The 19,538-nt window shown below is 53.4% G+C and overlaps 8 protein-coding genes across 8 annotated transcripts; 4 read left to right on the forward strand and 4 right to left on the reverse strand.

Annotated features, from left to right (window-relative positions):
• Positions 1–802: 802 nt before the first annotated feature.
• Positions 803–2,064, forward strand: Aspvir_003172 (Zn(II)2Cys6 transcription factor domain-containing protein; the record flags this gene model as incomplete). The annotated part of the gene is made up of 2 exons (XM_043274757.1): positions 803–871; positions 946–2,064. The coding sequence occupies 2 exons, from the start codon at positions 803–805 to the stop codon at positions 2,062–2,064; spliced, it is 1,188 nt and encodes a 395-aa protein (XP_043130692.1).
• Positions 2,065–2,534: 470 nt separating this feature from the next.
• Aspvir_003173 (gamma-glutamylcyclotransferase family protein) lies at positions 2,535–3,505 on the reverse strand (the record flags this gene model as incomplete). Its single annotated transcript, XM_043274758.1, has 2 exons — positions 2,535–2,867; positions 2,930–3,505. 2 exons carry the CDS (start codon positions 3,503–3,505, stop codon positions 2,535–2,537), a joined length of 909 nt encoding a protein of 302 aa, XP_043130693.1.
• Positions 3,506–4,364: 859 nt separating this feature from the next.
• Positions 4,365–6,252, forward strand: Aspvir_003174 (F0F1 ATP synthase subunit beta; the record flags this gene model as incomplete). The annotated part of the gene is made up of 7 exons (XM_043274759.1): positions 4,365–4,515; positions 4,575–4,669; positions 4,725–4,767; positions 4,838–5,154; positions 5,219–5,396; positions 5,505–6,116; positions 6,170–6,252. 7 exons carry the CDS (start codon positions 4,365–4,367, stop codon positions 6,250–6,252), a joined length of 1,479 nt encoding a protein of 492 aa, XP_043130694.1.
• A 363-nt stretch (positions 6,253–6,615) lies between these two features.
• Aspvir_003175 (uncharacterized protein) lies at positions 6,616–9,442 on the reverse strand (the record flags this gene model as incomplete). The annotated part of the gene is made up of 8 exons (XM_043274760.1): positions 6,616–6,778; positions 6,832–6,974; positions 7,022–7,522; positions 7,584–7,926; positions 7,992–8,564; positions 8,635–9,053; positions 9,113–9,190; positions 9,245–9,442. 8 exons carry the CDS (start codon positions 9,440–9,442, stop codon positions 6,616–6,618), a joined length of 2,418 nt encoding a protein of 805 aa, XP_043130695.1.
• Positions 9,443–9,702: 260 nt separating this feature from the next.
• Positions 9,703–11,150, forward strand: Aspvir_003176 (MFS transporter; the record flags this gene model as incomplete). Its single annotated transcript, XM_043274761.1, has 2 exons — positions 9,703–10,093; positions 10,219–11,150. 2 exons carry the CDS (start codon positions 9,703–9,705, stop codon positions 11,148–11,150), a joined length of 1,323 nt encoding a protein of 440 aa, XP_043130696.1.
• Positions 11,151–11,829: 679 nt separating this feature from the next.
• Aspvir_003177 (nonribosomal peptide synthase) lies at positions 11,830–16,601 on the reverse strand (the record flags this gene model as incomplete). The annotated part of the gene is made up of 2 exons (XM_043274762.1): positions 11,830–14,112; positions 14,163–16,601. 2 exons carry the CDS (start codon positions 16,599–16,601, stop codon positions 11,830–11,832), a joined length of 4,722 nt encoding a protein of 1,573 aa, XP_043130697.1.
• Positions 16,602–16,942: 341 nt separating this feature from the next.
• Aspvir_003178 (SRPBCC family protein) lies at positions 16,943–17,476 on the reverse strand (the record flags this gene model as incomplete). Its single annotated transcript, XM_043274763.1, has 1 exon — positions 16,943–17,476. The coding sequence occupies one exon, from the start codon at positions 17,474–17,476 to the stop codon at positions 16,943–16,945; it is 534 nt and encodes a 177-aa protein (XP_043130698.1).
• A 306-nt stretch (positions 17,477–17,782) lies between these two features.
• Positions 17,783–19,413, forward strand: Aspvir_003179 (cytochrome P450; the record flags this gene model as incomplete). The annotated part of the gene is made up of 2 exons (XM_043274764.1): positions 17,783–18,147; positions 18,201–19,413. 2 exons carry the CDS (start codon positions 17,783–17,785, stop codon positions 19,411–19,413), a joined length of 1,578 nt encoding a protein of 525 aa, XP_043130699.1.
• Between the last annotated feature and the right edge of the window lie 125 nt (positions 19,414–19,538).

The raw sequence follows: 19,538 nt of genomic DNA on the forward strand, positions 1-19,538 counted from the left end.
CCCTTGTTTACCCACTTAATACTGTCCCATATTGTTGCTATCATGAAGAAAGTCTGAATCCTTCAGACCTTCACTGTCATCCATCATGATTCATACAAATCTATTGTTTGTATCTTTTATTGCCATCATTAATGACATATATAAACCTACGTCACTGCATATGCCAGTAAGCCAGTTGCTGAGCTTACGCATCAGCTTAGCACTTAATGCATGTTTTTTTTACTAATTCAGTAACGCATGGAAATGGGCTATGAACGGAATCTTTCTAGTATAGTCCAAGTTTCGGGCAACATCTTTTGCCATCCTAGCTCGTTTCATGGCGATTCATTGGAGGCTACACCCCAGGTGTCCACTCAGAGACATTGTTACAGCCGGCAGGAGATCAGGGATCACCTTGTGCCCTTTGACGAAAGTATCAAGACTGGGGAAGAAAAAGGAAGAGAAAACTATCTAGTGGGTGGTGTTTGATATATTCGATGATAAGGAGCGCCTTCTCCTATTATCCTGATCCAGTCCCAGATCGTCACATTGCCCTCTCCTCTAAGAGGACCTGGCCCACCAGGTCCTGTCAGACCGGTTTATCGTCATCACGGTGGTCAGGGTTGAACCGGTTGTTTAGCGCAGGCTGCGCAGCTTCGGCCCCAATATGCAATCATCTTTGTGCAGGCGATCTGCCAGTTGCTCTCCAGTTTGTATAATTAGATGCTCTGCAACGAAAAGTAATCCCTCCTTGTGGGCGATCTTACCTTTGTTTCTGACCCCATCTTGTCTCTCAAGTACGTCAATTTGTCACATTGCTTCCATGGCCGGCGAAAACCCTACACCAGCAGTCAAGCTGCGGGCTGCATGCAACCAATGCCATTTCTCCAAGGTGAGTTGCGGCCCAGCATCATGGTTCCGCCTGGCAGGAAGCCCCGGAAGTAACATGCAAGTACGATATTGCAGGTCCGATGTAGCGGTGAGAAGACCGGATGCAGCCGATGCTCCAACCTGGGCTACTCCTGTATCTACGTCGAATCTCGCGTGGGGAAAGTGCAAGGCAATAGGTCCCGACGACGAGCAATACAGCCAGAGAACGACATCCAACGGCCATCCATGACGGCTAGAGCGTCAGATGCAACAGAGAGCAATTCTTCCCCCTCGACACCGGCTGCCAGCACGCCCTTGCCAGCCGGCACGCCGATTACTTCGAGCAGCCTCAACAGTCTGAATAGCCTGACCGGCACATTTAACTTTGACGACTACCTCTCCACAGATCCCCGGGGCCATGAGAATGGCAGTATCCACTCGAAGCCCCCATCCAAAGCGGACGAGTGCTCGTTGCTCTGGGGGTTCGAGGACCTGCCCTCCGTCGGAACGCCTATTGATTGCACGTCGTCGGGCCATGCTGCACCTAATTTCCCGGATCCCACCACAGCCGAGCTGATGGGACTCACCTCCCCGTTCCAATCCTCTCCGAGCCGGGGTCTCAGTTCAAGCGGGCTCGTTGATCCGCAGGTAGACACCACCATGAAGAGCGGAAACGTGAATACAACACATCATCCCTTCCACGCGCATCGGCAGAGCTCTTTCCAGCGCATGCTCACCTGCACAGAACTAGTACATGAACTCGAATACTACATCCACATCCGGCTGATGGCCGTGGACGAAGTCATGCGCGTCAGCAAGCACTGCATGGCACAACTCGTCCTACACCTCGACTCGCAGAAGACGTACCCCAGCATGAGTCTGCTGGGGCTTAACTGCATCGCCTTGAACCACGTAGTCACTCTTCTGGAGAGTGCATCTTCCTATGTGATGCTTCCGTCGGAGGCCGAAGAACCGCAGGGCCATATGCCCACCATCCAATTCGGGAACTACCGTCTTGATCCGGAGCAATACGTCGACATCCAGGTGCAGCTGTTCATGAAAGAGCTGGAGCGATGTAGCCAGATTGTGGATAAGCTTGCCGGCCGTGTGCAGCAGATCCAAGGTGACCATCAGAACCTGGGGACTATCTACTCATCATGGCAGTCGGATCTCCAGACACGGTTGCAGGCTTTGAGGGAGACGCTCGCAAAGTAACTATGTCATGCCTACCGTGTACATGTTTCAACCAAATAGCGATCTAATTATTATGATGACCATTCTTGGGGTATTTTTCCTGATTACGGCTGAACTCACGAAATACCCAACCGGGCGATCCCGCATGAAATGGAGGTAGAGTGCGTGGATAGAAAGTACAATCTGTACTCACCGTGTTGATCAAACGGTGGCGTTAAAGCCAAAGCCATTTAGACCCAAAACGGCAAAGGAACAGGGATCTGCAGAGTCTGCAGGAGAACGAACGGATGAGGGGTTTTCCTAGGCGGGGGCAGAGACGTAATCCTCTAAGACCAACCAGATTAAATCAATCTGGTCATGGGGTATCTAGTCTTTGGCCTCGGCCTGTCAACTTAGGGTAGACCATGTGGTCTACAGCCTCATACGTCAATTTGATTATGCAGTGAATAACATAAAAGGCACGGAATGATCAGGACCAGAACATCACGAGCCTAACACCAGCCAAACTCCGAGGCCTCGTCGCAGCCATCTCCTCTGCCAAAGAGAGGCGCATGAAGCCTGTCATGGTGCAGCCACATAAGCAACAGAATCAGCCGTACCACCTTCTTCACCCACGTCGGGCAATTGCCCCTGCCATCCCAGTTGGCTGTTGCTCCTGTGAGCTTCTCAGCTGCAGCCATGATTGGGGACCACAGAGCCAGGAATAACATGGCCCCCAACCGACGCCAGCCATTCCTTGGCGCGTCATAGAAAGGGAGCGTGTCAAGGTAGCATTGGTATTCCGCCGGCAGCTTTGACTCGCGCGCTCCGTCTAGAATAATACCCTGCATTCGTGGTTGATTCAGCTTTCTTTCTATCCCCGTGGTTACCTCCGAGAACGCCTCACCTTGTAACGCAGACTAGGGCAGCGAGGGACAGTGGGCCCATACGCCCTGACTAGTGTCGTGACGTGGAACCGCCGTGGCTGATTCAGCTCGTCCCCTTTGGCCTCGGAATTCCCTAGCGGGGCTTGTAGTTGTAGCAACTGCAGATCTTCATTTTCGTCACAGTTGTACGCGCTGAGCGCTTCAGCTAGAACCTCCACCTCGTCATAGGCTGTCCCCCCGCCCTCCGATTGCACCACGGAATACCAAGATTGGCGATCAAGCAGATACGCTACCCCGTGCACTGCTGGCAGGTCATGGTTCCTCTTCTCGTTCACAGTAGCGTCATCCGAAAAGGGGATAGGGCTGATGGACGAGAACGCGGGCTCTCGGTACGGAAGGCCGTAGATGTCAAAGACAAGGGCCCACCCCGGGATGCGGACGGGGATCGCCGCCAGCGGACTGATGCCTCGATGCTGGCGAAACGTCTCAGAGGACATGTTGGAGCCGTAAGCGAAATACCAGACCCTGCTGGCGTCGTCCGTCTCTTGGTCTGCCCGGTGAAATGAGGACGTCCGACTGACTGCATGGGCTTGCATTGTGATTGCCGCTCTCTTGCTCAAAATCCTGTTTTCTGATACTTTTGGCGTTGCCTATGGAAGCATTCCTCATACTCGGAGAGTGTCGTGCAGGCCATGGCGAGTGGGTGTATGTATGGCTTCGAGTCGGCTGCCGACATTTTCTAGCCGCAACTGAGAATCTACAGCGGGCGGAGGTTGTCGAGTTCGATTTATATCTACGTGGTCGGAAACGCCATTTGACTAGAAGTGATGCCATCCAGACTGATACGAGTCTTACGACCGGCCAAAGCACTATTCGCGCCTTAAATGCCACCTTCCCTCGTATAAAGCACACCATATTTTCTTCTTTGTTTCCCTCTGCAAATTTAATTTGCTGCTTACGCTCGAGTCAGCACGACCCCGCAGACCCCTGCAGCGTCTCGGTGGCCGATAGGAAATCAATCCAACCACCATCGGTATGGGAAGCAAGGCATTACCTAAACCCTAGCGCTAATTTAGTGCTGACGGCGTAATGATTGGAAACTACAGTAGTGTCACTTAGATGCCTAACGTAGCTTACAGGGTCAGATATGACTCCAGAGGTCTTAATCAGGGGCTACGGACGTCTGCCTGGCGATCCGGGAGGGCGCGGACCCCGAGATCCCATGCATCCATATGCGCCGGATGGCGTAAGAGCGTAGCAGACAGAGTAATCAGAGGAGAGTCGGATAGCTTCTGGCTCCTACCGAACACTGAGCCAGCCATTCGGAGATTGTAGACCTCTTTCTGTCGCTAATTGAGTTGGCTGGACTTTGTGCCTTACTTGTCTCTTCTTTGTAGCAACCATCCCTTTCCATATTGCGTGTTTGTGCTTCTAGTTGCAATCTGCTGCACTAAGATGATCAGACACTCTTCATTGCTGAGATTCAGGGGACTCGTCTCTTCCAGAACGGTCCCCTTGCCCTACGGCCGTGTGCTCTTTGTTCGACGATTCAACAGTACGGAGGGGCCCCAGGGTCAGGGCAAGATCCATACTGTTATTGGTGCCGGTACGCTCTGTGAACATAACTCACTTCTACATTGACACTAACAACGTGCAATCCCTCAGTCGTCGATGTCAAGTTCCACCGCGAGCCTCTACCCCCGATCCTCAACGCCCTCGAGACTTCCAATGGAGGCAACAAGCTTGTGTTGGAAGTAGCCGTGAGAGGCCCCTGTTAAAATCACTGAAATCAATTTGATTAACCTATTTTCACAGCAACACCTGGGCGAAAACATTGTCCGATGCATCGCCATGGACGGTTAGTAGCATCTTGTGCCTTGCAAAACAAAGCAGAACGGACCGCGCTAAGATTCATGACCATTCAACAGGAACCGAGGGCCTCATTCGAGGAACCCAGGTGACGGATACCGGCGCTCCCATCTCGATTCCCGTCGGGCCCGCTACGCTGGGCCGGATCATGAACGTCACGGGTGATCCCATTGACGAGCGTGGTCCTATCGAGGGGGTCAGGACCATGCCTATCCACACGAATCCTCCAGAGTTTGTTGAACAGTCAACGGCAGCAGAAATTCTTGTGACGGGCATCAAGGTCGTGGACTTGCTGGCCCCGTATGCCCGTGGAGGCAAGATCGGCCTCTTTGGGGGTGCTGGAGTAGGGAAGACGGTGTTCATTCAGGAGTTGATTGTCTGTACTTTCATCTGTCTATTTTGACAGGATTACAGCGCTGACAGTGATGATGCGATGACAGAATAATATCGCCAAAGCCCATGGTGGTTTCTCCGTCTTCACTGGAGTTGGCGAGCGGACTCGAGAAGGCAATGATCTCTACCATGAGATGCAAGAAACCGGGGTCATCAACCTGAAAGGGGAGTCCAAAGTCGCCCTGGTGTTTGGTCAGATGAACGAGCCTCCCGGTGCTCGTGCTCGTGTGGCACTGACAGGACTGACGGTTGCCGAGTACTTCCGCGACGAAGGACAGGATGGCGAGTCTACCCATCCTTCCTAACAATCGCATTTAACTGACCAAAACCCAGTCCTCCTCTTCATCGACAACATTTTCCGTTTCACACAGGCAGGCTCCGAAGTCTCCGCCTTGCTGGGACGCATTCCCTCTGCGGTGGGATACCAACCCACCCTGGCAATCGATATGGGCGCCCTCCAGGAACGCATCACCACCACAACCAAGGGCTCCATCACTTCCGTGCAGGCCGTGTACGTCCCCGCAGACGATCTGACTGATCCCGCCCCGGCCACGACCTTTGCGCATCTCGACGCAACCACCGAGTTGTCCCGGAGTATCTCGGAGCTGGGCATCTATCCCGCCGTTGACCCGTTGGGGTCCAAATCCCGCCTCATGGACCCGCGCATTGTAGGCGAAGAACACTACAACACGGCGCTGGAGGTACAGATGATTCTCCAGGAGTACAAGTCGCTCCAGGATATCATCGCCATTCTGGGCATGGATGAGTTATCCGAGACAGATAAGCTGAAGGTTGAGCGGGCGCGAAAGATCCAGCGCTTCCTCAGTCAGCCTTTTGCTGTGGCAGAGGTATTTACGGGCATGAAGGGTGAGTTGGTGCCATTGGAGGATACTATTCGATCGTTCCGGGCTATTCTTGATGGGCAGGGTGATAATATGCCTGAGAGTGAGTAACCCGCAATCCTAGTATAACGAGGGCCACTATTGACTCCCATTCAGATGCTTTTTACATGGTGGGCAACTTCGACTCGGCCAAAGCCAAGAGTGAGAAGATCCTCAGGGAGCTGGAGCAGCGAGCCTAGTCAGATTATGCAATTAGCTAGTGGTTTTCACTGCTCTAGTTGGATAGGGAGACTGTTTTCTCTGTACATTGCGAGTAGATAGTGAAATATACGGATTGGTGTGTTTGTGTTCAAAATATTCTGCACCCATAACCCTTCATGTCGTATATTTTGCAAATGAATGAACAAATGAAGGAGAGGATGTACAAACGTGGAGGCATCTATTCTACGCTTGCTAGAGGCCTTGGGGCGCAAGATGTACAACGAAGACGGGAATCGACGAGACTCCTCCTAGAAGGATACAATGTGTGTGATGGTGTCTATTGGCTAATCACCGGTTGAGCTGTTGATGAAGCTATCCAGGAAAACATAATTTACTCCAATTCATTCCGCAGAAGGAGAGCGAGGCTCTCTAGTCTGCTTGTCCCACATCTGCCAATATCTCCCCGGTTTCGTCAAGAGCTGTGTATGGCTTCCTCGCTCCACGATGGTGCCATTGTGGAAGACAACAATCTCGTCGCAGTGTGTAATCGTAGATAGACGATGTCTGCAGGGGCCATCAGTCAAAGAATCCTCATCCCCAAGCGGTCAAATACTTACGCGATGGTAATGGTAGTCCTGCCGATACTGATCTTAGCCAACGAGGCCTGAATGGACTTTTCGGTTTCCGAATCCAGGGAGGCTGTCGCCTCGTCCATGAGGATGATCCTCGGCGACTTCAATAGCACGCGAGCAATTGCGATCTACACGCGTCAACTTTGTTCTATGGATCAGCCAAGGACGCCCTTACCCGCTGCTTCTCGCCTCCTGATAGACGCAAACCCCTCTCTCCGACTTGGGTCTGATACCGATCCGGAAGAGCCATAATTTTGTCATGAACGCTCGCTGCGCGGCAGGCCGCATAAACATCCTCCTCCGTGGCGGATGGGTTTGCATATAACAGGTTATACATGAGAGTATCGTTAAAGAGCATCGTCTCCTGCGGGACGACTCCCAGGTGCTTGCGCAAGCTCTCGATGGTAATGTCCTCCACGCTCTGACCATCGATAAGGATCCGACCGCTATCTGGGTGGTAGAAGCGAAAAAGGAGTCGCAGCAGCGTGGACTTCCCGCTTCCACTCTCGCCTACAATAGCCACTGACCTTCCGGGTGGGATATCGAGATTGATCTTGGTCAAGGCCAAACGGCGGGGGTCATACGCAAACGTCACGTCCCCAAACGTGATGTGCCCTTTGCAATCGACTAGATCTATGGCATCAGGCTTGTCTACCACGGAGGGCTTCTCGTTAAACTGTACCATTGTCGCGTCAGTGGACATGAGAAAACCCGAGATTCCAACACGGGACACTTACCAGGGCAAGCATACGCTCTGCATCAATCAGATTGTTTTGGATTTGAGTGTAGAAACTACCGAAGAACCCCAGTGGTGCTTGCAGCTGCGCCAGGTACGCTACCAGCGACACAAACAGGGGCACCTTTTCGACCCCGATGGAGATATTGTAGGCGGACAGGAAACTCACGAGGGCCACGCCGAGAGTAAAAATGAGATTCTGAACGGCGTTTAATAGGTTCAAAGACACCAGCACGCCAAACTCGGCCCGCTGAAAGGCTGTGACGCGGTCGGACAAGCGACGCTGTTCCTGGTCAATAGCGCTGTTGTAGTGGACGACATCGTAGGCCATGATCGCATCGGATCTGCGTGCATTTTAGCATTGTATGATTCATCGCATAGTATTGGTGAGGGATGCCACACAACATACTTGATTGCCTCCATTTCCCTATCGCAGTTGACCATCTGGCGTCGTGCCCGACCCCGATACTTGGCCATATAGATCGTGACAAACAGGTACGTGCCGCCCATGGCGAGAATGATGAGCGAGTAGAACGGGTCAAAGTTGACCAGGAAATACACGGCGGCAACGCCAATATCTGCCACCATCGGAAACAGCTGGAAGACGAGGGAGTCGATAAACGTGTTCAGTGCACTTCCCTTGTTCAGAGCGCTCATGACTTCACCCAGGCGTTTTCCTAGATGGAACTGAAGCGACAGAGACAGCACATGTTTGAAAGACGACTCGGTCAGTCTCCGATACGTCGCTTGCCCAAAGGGAATCCACAGAAGCGCCCGAATGGACGCGAGAACGCCCTGCTGGCCTTGCACCGCTCGGCAGACAATATAGAGGGAGAGTTCTTTGTAGGGGATATGACCTTTGCCCAAAGAGGCAACAACACGACCGAGTTGTAGTGGGACAAGGACGTTGACGATGCGCTGGGCGATGAGGATTATGATGCAGACGATGGCTCGTAGCTGCATGGACACAGAGTCGGCCGGCCTGTCAATCCATACAATCAGCACATAGTTCTAATAACTCGAGTCATTCAGAGTGCTTTGGCTTAGCTCACCAGATCAATGGGAATATGACCCCCAACCCGACGAGGTAGTCCAGCCAATTCGTTGACTGAGCGTCACCGGGCTTCGGCGGGCTGGCCTCGACCGTGCCATACCGACCTTCCTCACTAGTGTCGGAGCTCAACAAGCTTTCTCGAGCGGGATCCTTGAGTCCCCTCGGCGATGGGATATGCCTGATGCTGCATGCAGCGATGAGTAGCGCTAGCCGTCCATAGGCCAGAACTAGCCAAAGGACGGTAAGGCCATCGATAGAACAGTTTGTGGCAGCCACGCAGTCTAGCACTACTATTACTGCTTCAAATATAATCGCAGTAATCCAGGTGTGTACATTCGCAGCAGAGGGCCGGTATGGGAGGTCGGGATCCGGCAGGAGAGAGGCTGCAAAGAAGAGAAATACCGCGGTCGTTGGGGCCTCAAGTCACAGTATCAGTATGATGTATCGAACGGCCAGGAGGAAATGGAGGCACTTACTGTGTTGGGGAGCCATTGACTACTACATTTCCCTTTATATCGAGACGCCGACAATTGCGCTACGAGGATGGAGCCCAACTACGGTAGTCAGTCCAGTTACAAGCAAAAAGCGGCAGACTCCTGATGCCATACTAACGAGACGGTAAAGATGCAGAGAAGCCATCTTATCAACCGGGCCCGGGTGTCCGAAATAGAGGAGAGGCCATCGTCTATGTTTGCCTTGCCGCGCCGGATCTTGAGCCAGATGCTCGAGATGAGGTATACGCCTGCGAGAGAGATCGGGTACGCTGGAAGCAGTACGACTCGAGAGCTGGAGGCAAGATCTTCCATTGCCATCAATTTTCGTGGATTTGCCAAATCAGCAATCACGGATGAAAAGTAGAGAAAGTCACCCTAGTTCAGATGTGCTGGAAAGGTCCCCCCGGCGAAAGTATTGTCGCTGTCGGGATCCGCCCGGGCTCCGAATCTGGGCGTGTCAATCGACGTTGTCCAACAGCACCATTGCGTGCCAAAAAGACGCGAGACTTGGAAGCAGAGACACATATTGCAAAATATACATACCCAAATCAAAGGAAGACGTTGTGTTGACTATGCACTCCACCGGCCATGCCAGCACCAGCGACACGGCAGAGGAGGAGGCCAGCCTGTTGGGCCATGCCGACCAGCGCAACCGTAACTGGGTCGTCAGTGATGAGTCCAAAGCCGTTCCGGTCTCCTTCCTTGCCTCATCCGCTCTGCATATGACCGCTGCATCGTCCGTATGGGCTGTTGCATCTCTGTTCTGTGAAGACCCAGACCACTGCCAGGGCGAAGAAACCCGCCGCTATGCGGCCTCTGTGGCAACAGCAACTGCATTGGCCAATGCGGCAGGACTGCTCACTTTGGGATACATGAAGCGAGTGGTGCATTGGGATGTCCGTGCTGGTCTCGTCATTTGGCTGCTCTGCCGCGCAGTCGGGGTCTTGGGCATCGTTGTTGGAGGTAAGTGTGTCTTCTGTCCGCAGCGTACAATCGATTCAAAAATGGCTCATGCTTATCAAAGGCTGGTCTAGTGGGACTGAGAAGTTTTCCCTGCGTCCTGGGAGGTTTAATACTGCAAGGCCTAGCCTCGGATAATCTGCTGCATTTCACCTTGAACGTCATATATGTCCAGGCCACCTCCCCCGAGACCATATCCATGCTGATGGGTTCCTCCCTGGCCTGCTACATGGTCGGCATGGCCCTTGCGCCTCTTAGCGCCGGCTGGTTGCCCTCGGTGGAATGGACATTCTTCGTTGCCATCGGTCTCTTTATGATAGCGATCGTCTATGTATTGCTGGTTGTGTCTGGAACCGTGGGAGAGCCGCAAGTCCATTCCGCCACCGCTTCGCTGTCCTCAGAGACACCGACAATTCAAAAGGCCTGCACGAGTCGACTAGGTGAGGTCCTGTCGCCAGCCGGCTTTTTCTATGAGTATCCTGGCACGATTCTATTTGGCTTGTCCCTGTTGCTCTACAACATGGTTCAGGGATACATGATCAATCTGCTCTTCATCTTCACCTCCCTCCAATTCGGCTTTACGCCAACAAACAATGGAGCCCTTCTCTCCCTCATCGCCGTCACTGCTGCAGGATACCTCATATTCTCCTCCTTCGTTGTACCAAAAGTCCTCTCGTTGGCCGGTCGAACCCCCACGCGCCAAGACACACAACCTCGACTGTTCGATCTAGGTGCCGCAGTACTCTCTATACTGAGCCAGGTAGCTGCCGCATTGTTTCTCTCTCAGTCGCAACAGGTGTACGTGGCGGCATCATTGCTTGCCGTAGGTTTGGCCACCCCTTCCTTTGTGAAAAGCTTTGTGGTTGTTCAGTTTGAGGCCAAGTCTCGGGTTGTCGCTGCACTGGCGCTGATGGAGACCGCGGGGGGACTCTTGAGTCCGGTCGTATTAGGTCCGTGGCAGGCGAATCATCCCGGTGGCTCAGCATTCTATGTAGCAGCAGTCATCCTTGGTGTTTCTGTCTGCTGTTTGGTGGTGGGGGCTTGTGTGAGGCATTCGTGAGTTTCAGATATTGGATCAAATGTTGAGCGTCATCGGTGATGAGGAAATACATAGTGAATTGCCATAGAACATTCCCATGCATCCAACGTAGAAGTGTGTCTGTCCAGAATCATCGGCAAGTACCTTGTGACTATCACCAGGCCACAATGTGGTCTGAGTCATTTTGGATCGGAGTTCGAAGGCAGGGATGGCGACAACAGGAGAGGTTCAACCCGTAAAATAGTATATTATAGACTACTATACTAGAAATATATATAATGCATATAAATTTTATACATATGGATAGGATATATATATTATTAGAATAAGTAATAATATTAGTATAGGTATATATAATAGAAGCTACATATTTTTATAGAGATTTTTAATTAATTTTATAACCTCTATTATGGTTATATTAGTTGGAAATCTATATATCTTACATTCTTATGTTGAGGGTCGGTTCGATCTAGTCTCCTAGCCATAAATGAGAAGGATATCGATTTCCTCTCTCTAAAAGGACATAGTAACAGGGATATATTTCTACATGAGCAACACTCGATTGACCAGACAAGTTCGAGTGATTGTACTTGTACCAGTCAAGACAGTCTTAAGAGTGACACAGGCAGTAAAAAAGAATGTAGGCAAATGTGCTTTAAGGACAAATTTGGCAAAAGACAAAAAAGACACCAGAATGTGCTCACACCTCCACCCGGGCTGCCAGCTGTGCTCGCAGTGCTGGAAACGATATTTCCTCCCCAAGTAACTGCAGGCCATGCAGCAAAACAGCAACGATTCTGTTGACCACTACATCCGGATAGCAATCGCGGTCATGCTCAACCCTCACCGTCAAGTCCTCATCCGACTCCATGCAGAACTCAAAGAGCAGCTTGAACTTGGCTCCTTCAGCCCAGAGCCCAACGGGCTCGAACCCAGGCAGCGGAAAGGGCTCTTTCTTCCGATTATCGTGGAACGTGACCATGGTATCGAACAGGGGATGGTTGGGGTAATCCTGCGTTGCACTCAGACGGCAGAGTATCTGGTTCCAGGGCACTGCGTGACCGAGTGCGCGCTGGCTAGAGTCCCGCACCGCCTGTAAGAATTGTCCCGTATGCTCCGGGGAGGGCACCGGCTCACGGACCCGGATGGGGAGGGGTTCGAGGAAGAGTCCGATGGTCTCCTGCGCTTCTGGGGTCTTGCGATTGAGATGTGGGCCGCCTAGGAGGAGGTCGATTGCTGTATTAGGCTCGCCGGCCTGCATGGTCAGTGCCACGGCTGCGAGGGCGAGCTGGTGGAGACTGAGTCGGTGCTCATTGGCGACGCGGAGCATCTGGCCCGCGAGCAGCGGCGGGATGGAGAAGACGGTGGATGTGCCTCGGTAGCTGGTGCGCTCCGAGCCTACCGCAAAGGAGTCTCGCGCGGGATCAGGTACTCCGGCCATGTATTCCGACCAGAAGTCCAGATCGCAGCTGGCGCAGATGGAGTTGTGGGCCATGACATGCATGTAGCTTGCGCGGGGACTGGTGCGTAGCGATGATTCGCCACGATATGCTGCCGCGACTTCACCCTGGAGGAGCTCAAGCGTGGTCAGATCGCAGACGATATGGCTGATGACCACCAGGAGCACGTCGCGTGAGATGAGCACCCGGATGGGATCGTTCTGCGCCAGGAGGAACGGCCGATTGACCTCCTTCCACAGATCCATATGACTAACCCGGTGCACTTGTGGCGGGCTGTTGGCAAATCGACGGCGCACCCCGGCCCTGCGATCCGAGACGTATCGAGACCGCAAAATCATATGGCGGCCTAGGACAGTGTTCCATGCGGCGGTGAGCCGATGACGGTCCACGCGACCGGGATCAAATCGTGCGGCAAAGCAGACGTTGAAGGCCGAAGTACCTTCTTCGCCGAGCTGGTACTTGTGCCACCATTCTAGCTCGATGGGAGCCAGCTGATGCTCATCCACTTGGCTCGCCGGGCGATTGAACGTCTCCTTGAGAGACGTCCGGGCGTTGAGCGTGAGCAGCCTGTCGATCTGCTCGGCCATCTCCTGGACTGTCGGGCACTCCACAACGATCTTGAACGGAATGCGCAGCTGGAATTCCTCTGTGAGGCGCGACGCCAGATGCAGCTGCTGTACAGAATGGCCCCCCAGATCAAAAAAGTCCGATGAGCGGGTTATTGTTTTGCTTAGATCCAGCCCTAGAACTGCTCGCCACAGCCGTGCAACTCGCTTCTCTGTTCTTGTTGATAGAGGTAGGCTATCTGTCTGCTGTGCTGTTGGCTGGGGGACGGCCCTGGGAAGAGCTTTGGCAACGGACTGGTAGTCGAGCTTGCCGGCGGAGGTCATGGGGAACTCGTCAGTAGCGATGATATATCGGGGCAGCCCATGGGGAGGGAGCCTCAGCCGGGCTTGTGTCTCTAGCATGCCAGTGTCAACAGAGGCTGGTGTAACCATGGCCACAAGGTAATTCCCCTCCCAGTTCGGAGCGATGGCCGCCGCTGTGGTGGATGAATGCAGCTTTAGCATGCGAATCTCAAGGTCATTGAGATCCAGTCGGAAGCCTCGCAGCTTGATCTGGCGGTCCTTGCGCCCTAGACACACGATCTCGCCACTTCGGACATCCCAGTATCCATAATCACCGGTCCTATACATCATCTCGCCACTGTCTGGACGGACGGGATCAGGTCTGAATCGGTCGGCCGTTTGTTCGGGCAAACCAATATACCCTCGGGCAACCTGCACACCGGCAAGCCAAATCTCTCCAGTGATTCCAGGTGGCTGAAGAGCCTGTCTCTGATTCAGAATGTAAATCCGAGTGGACGGGTTAGGACGACCGATGGTCACTGGATATTTCGGCAATAGTCTCTTAATCGTCGCTCCGCCAGTCCCTTCCGTAGGGCCATACATGTTGTACAGTCCTTTTTGCTGTGACCATCGGTCGTTGACGGCCTGCGGAACAGGCTCACCAACCAGATAAACCTAAGCGATGTCAGTGATCTGGTAAAAAACTCGAACCAAGTTGTGCTTACCGTCTGCAAGGTCGGAAAGCGAGCCGGGTCAAGAACATTGGCCACTGAAGGAGTCAGAATGCACGAATCAACGTTGGCGAGATGCGAAAACGGATCTGCCGAATGCGGGAGCACCAGAGTTGCCCCATAACTGAGCGCCGAAAAGATCTCATGGATACTTCCGTCGAACGCAGGGGACATGGTTTGGGCCACCTTCCACCCTGGACGGGCCATCAAGCGCACGGCCCGGTCGCGCTGAAAGGCGACCAGTCCGGCGTGTGTGCACATCACTCCTTTTGGCTTTCCGGTCGATCCAGAGGTGAAGCAAATATATGCGTTGGCCTGTGGGTTGGGTTGGCGGGTGGATAATGGCGATATTGTTGGGCACTCCTGCCCTGTACTGTCCATACAGTCCTCAACAGACACCGCCAAGGTACAGTCAGCCGGTTTGAGATGCATCTGATGCAGCCGAGAAACTAGGAAGACACTTGCCCCTGCGGTGGCCGCATACTGATTGCGAAGGTCTTGAGGCAGGTTGGCGTGAAGTGGACAGTAAACCCCCCCAGCAAAGAGAATTCCGTAGATGCCAATGATCCACTCCAGGGACTGATCAGCATGCAGACACACCGTATCGCCTGGTTTGACATCCTTGAGCAGTTGCCGAGCAACTTTGCTGGAAGCCTCGTGAAGCTCTGCGTAGGTCATGTTATGCTTTCCTCGCTGAAGAGCAATTTGGTCTCCGTGCTCCGAGACGGTTCGCAGGAACAGGCTCACGAGATCATCCTTGACGGCACTGAACGTCGTCAGAGGAGATGTGCAATTCCCCAAACGGAGCAAGGTCTGGCGGGTCTCAGGAGTGAGCAGATCGTCTAGACAATGCTGAACCGTCGCATTGAGATCGCAAAGTAGAGTGAATGCCCGCTGGTAGTGACTCGAAATGAGCTCGACCATGCTGGACGGGAACATGCTGCGGTCGTACTGCACACGAACAGTCCCGTCAGTTTCAATGAAGATACTGAGAGGGAAATCGGTCTCGGAGCGAGAATATGGAGGTGTCAGAGGCTGAACAACCGCCCCATCGACGTCGATCCTGGTTGGCTCCAGCTGCATGCTAAGGGCTGAGGTGAACTTCCGATCATATCCATGCTCGGGTAACGTCCACTGGAAAGTGCAAAGCTTCACCAGCTGTCGGAAGACCTGCTGGAGCATTTGTGGCACCGTTTGTGTCGGGTCAAGTGGGACATGGATGGGGAGCGTATTGACGAGAGGCCCGATGGTCGTCTCTACATTGGCCAGGGGCAGGTTCCGCCCTGACAACACGGCTCCAAACACCACCGTCTCCGAGTCAATGAAGGCTGATAGCGCCAGTGCCCACGCGGCATAGCACATCGTGGCCGTGGTAACCCCGGCTGCCTGTGCCTGGGTTTGCACCTCGCCGGGCATCTGGAAGGAGATTGCGTCGATACCCTCTTCTTTGTTGGAATCCTGCCTTGGCGGCAATTGGAGCTCCCCGCCTGCTGACCCGTACTGCGCATACTGCTGTTTCCAGAACTCCTTAGCCGCCTCCTGTGAACTGCTTTGTAGTTGGCCGAGATCTTCCACCAACGTCGTGAATGACGGGCTCGGTTGAACAGCCAGACCGGCAGCCACTCGCCGGACCTTTTGCAGCACAAGTGCGGCTGAGTAGCCATCGATGAGGGCGTGATGAATCCGCCAGACAATGGTGCTGATGCTCCCCTGGGCAGATGCCGCTCCGCCTTTGAGGTCCAGTGTCACTACATCGTACCGATTTCCCCACATGGACTCACACTCCTGTCCCGGCGCCAGCTGGAGGAGGGAGGGAGTCTCACGCAAGGCTCGGTCGTATGCCTCACGCGAGTCCACTGTCTGCTCCTTCCAGATGAAAGGGGCCTCTGCTTGCTCAACGAGATGACTACCATCTCGCAGGTCAAGGTTGGTGCGGAAGATGGGCTCCATGGACACGACTGTATACCACGCGTGACGCAGGATGGGAACCTGCTCTGACGGGTAGGTCTCGAAGTAACTGATAATGTTCCGAGTGGGATGCCTCTGCGTGCCATGAATCAAGGCCAGTTGAATCTCTGTCAGCGGAGGTCCTGAAATGGTCTTTTTGTCAGACCTGCTATTCTGCTCGTGTGCTTGCATGGGCGTAGTGGCGGCGCAGCTATCTGGTTGCAGGACAGGCCTGGCCAGACCAATGAGTTTCTCAATATTATCACAGCCCATGATCGTTTCCACCAAAAGTGCAATGCCTTCTTGACGACAATCCGCCGACAATCGAACTGCAAGGAGCGAATTGCCTCCCATTCCGGTAAAGGTTCTCGTTGTGTCGAGGTTTGAGCATGGTATACCGAGGACTCTGGCAATGAGCTCCAGCACCCGTGACGAGAGCTGATATGATGCTTGCATTGCCTCTGATACGATGATTTCTGTACCCATTGCAGAAAAAATTTAAATTATCAGTGCACTGCAGTATGCAACAACTTCTATCGAGGTTCTCTGCCACTGATGGTGGGTTTTGTACTATACGGGGGGCAGGCAAGAACACTGCGTATGCCCAGACCCGATGTCAGCAGCCCACAGTGGCAGCAATCCATATGCGGTTCTACTGTGGGCCTTTCCACCGGTCACCGAGCATCCTTGGTCGGAGACTACGTTCATTATGTTGTTCCAGCAGCAATGACGCACCTCCTTACAGCAGCGGCAGCATGGCAGTACAGATCAACGAAGAGCAAGGTTTGTTCAAGACGGTAAAAGTTAAAAGACAGAGAGAGTACACCCTATGCCAGCTTCCCACGAGACTTGAGGTCTCGCATGGTGGCCAGTCCCGTCACCAGGTTGTCCTTGGCTTTCAAACGGTACATTGCCCGAAGCTTTGCCCCTTCCTCCCCCTCCGGACTAACCTTCCCGTACGGTATGCTGTACTCGAATGACAGATAAAGGTCCTCCGGAGACTCAGAGACACCGTGGCAAATGGTCGTAGTGACCCGGTTGCCGGTGTCTGGGACAGTACATTCGAACTGCCGTTCGGTCAGGGGAGTTGTAGGGATGAGAACAGGGAGAAGTACCTTGTGTCTGTCCACCAACGTAATTTCCTGCTCCATTCTGTCCACGGGACCTTGGCCAAAGTGTACAGTCCTGGTAAAATTGTCGCTGGAAATTGAGGGGATATCACAGGCGGAAATAGCGCTGGTGAATACCTGAGGGGAACGGGCAAGTAGGACACACCCCTGCCAGAGGTCATCGATTGATAGCTTGGGATGGCTATTGGCCCTGTTTACGGCCTCGACCCAGGTAATATTGAATGTACTCATTGTCCTTGTGGTGCTTTGCAGTTGGAACTACTCGTATCGTAATGCCTCAATTGCATAGACCTTTATACACTGGCTGTTCGGAGACCGTTGGACAGTTCTAGTGCTTGTACAACTGGACCTGTATTTCTTCTAGGGCTCAGTCCATTGCCAGTGCAGCCAGGTCGGCCCGATGGCGGCTGCCGACTTGCCCTGGCACCTCCGAGCCAGCCAGCCAGCCAGTCTGAGGAAGGTAAAAGGTAAAATAACCCCCCTTGAGCGCCCTGTTATGTGATTCCTGGTATTGAACTCTCGATCCCTCGTTCCAAAATGGAGTTCATTCAAACACTCCAAGCGCAGGTTTTGGAGGCGAATCCTCTATTAGCCAAACCCAGCGTTGTCGCTGTCTTTCTGGTCCTTGTAGCCTTCGTCGTGCTCCGATGGCGAGCCCAAAAGGGGCAAAAGGGGTCAAAGCTGGACTACCCCGTCATCGGGGGGGGAAGGCCGCCAAAGCTGAATTTCCCTGTCCTTGGGGATGTCACACAGACTGATTTCCGGCCAGCCCTTGAAGAGGGCGCAAAGAAGTATCCCAAGTCTCCCTTTGTTATAGCTACGCCCATGCACCCGACGGTCATTCTCCCTGTATCCGCAATCGACGAGATTAAGGCTCTGCCAGAAAACATTCTTTCACTTCGGTAGGTCACGACGGTTTCTTTATCGCGACCTGCAGACTAATATCTGGCTATAGGCAACACCATTACACTATCTTCCTTGGAAAGTACACCGGTTTTGGAGACCCCTGTGACGAGCTTGACACGGCAATTCGGGTAGACCTCACCCGCCATCTCGAACAGAATCTAGCGACCTTCTACGACGAGGTGGAATACGCCTACCGAAAGCATGTAGGCGACTCTACAGACTGGACTCCAGTCCCGCTCTACAGTTCTATTTTGGGAATTGTCTGTCTACTCAGCTCTCGTGTGTTTGTTGGCCTGCCACTGAGCCGAGATGAAGAATGGACCCGTACCACGATGCAGTATTCCTTGGACGCCGGGCACGAGGCTCATTCCCTCTCCCCATATCCGAGTCTCCTCCGGCCCCTCGTGGCCCCCTTTATCCTGAAGCGCCTGAGCCAGCATCGAGCCGTAGCACGGCGCATGCTCCAACCAGTTCTGGACAAAATCACCGCTGGTCACCGCGGCAACTCAGCGGCCACTGGCCAAAGTGTTGAAACGGGAGGTGACCTGATGCGGTACATTATGGGTCACTACAAGGGCAAGGCTACGCTAGAGTTGCTTGCGCGAGACCAGCTCTCTGCCACGTTTGTAGCCATGCACACGACAACCATCTGCATCACCCAGACGCTCTTCGACCTTGCCGCCCGACCAGAGTATCTTGCCCCTCTACGAGAGGAACTAGCTCAAGTCCTCGCTACAGACGGCGCCCACGATGGCCGACTTCACAAAGCATCCATGGTCAAACTACGCAAAATGGACAGCTTCGTCCGCGAAAGCCAGCGCATGAATCCCCCCGGTCTGGTATCTATGCTGCGCCGCGTGACTTCCCGCGAGGGGCTGCACTTGTCCACCGGCCATGTAATCCCGTATGGCAGCGTGGTGGGCATTTCCGCCCATGAAGTGACCCGGTCGTACCCAGACGGAGACAAATTTGACGGCTTTCGTTTCTGCAAGTTGCGCGAGCAGCCAGGCCAGGCGACGTTGCATCAGCTGGTTGCTACGGGCCCCGATCATCTCGCCTTCGGCCACGGCACGCATGGATGTCCCGGCCGGTTCTTTGCGGCGAGCGAGATCAAGGTGATCCTGGCGTATTTGCTACAGAACTATGATATTCGTCTTGAGGATGGTGCCACCAGGCCGGAGAACTTACATGTGGGGTGTACCGTGACGCCATCTTCTGATGCTAAGGTACTTTTTCGCAAGAGAACGGAGGGACTGAGCTGAGGGGTTATCTTAAACCTATCTTTCATAGAATACTTCCAGTAGCTCCAATCGAAGTGAGGCTTGTTCATTCTGCATGATTCACGGAATATTTCAGAGCAATACCTAATTGGGTTAATACTACGGAT

Source organism: Aspergillus viridinutans (assembly GCF_018404265.1).
Source record: "Aspergillus viridinutans IFM 47045 DNA, scaffold_14, whole genome shotgun sequence".
NCBI classification, from domain to species: domain Eukaryota; kingdom Fungi; phylum Ascomycota; class Eurotiomycetes; order Eurotiales; family Aspergillaceae; genus Aspergillus; species Aspergillus viridinutans.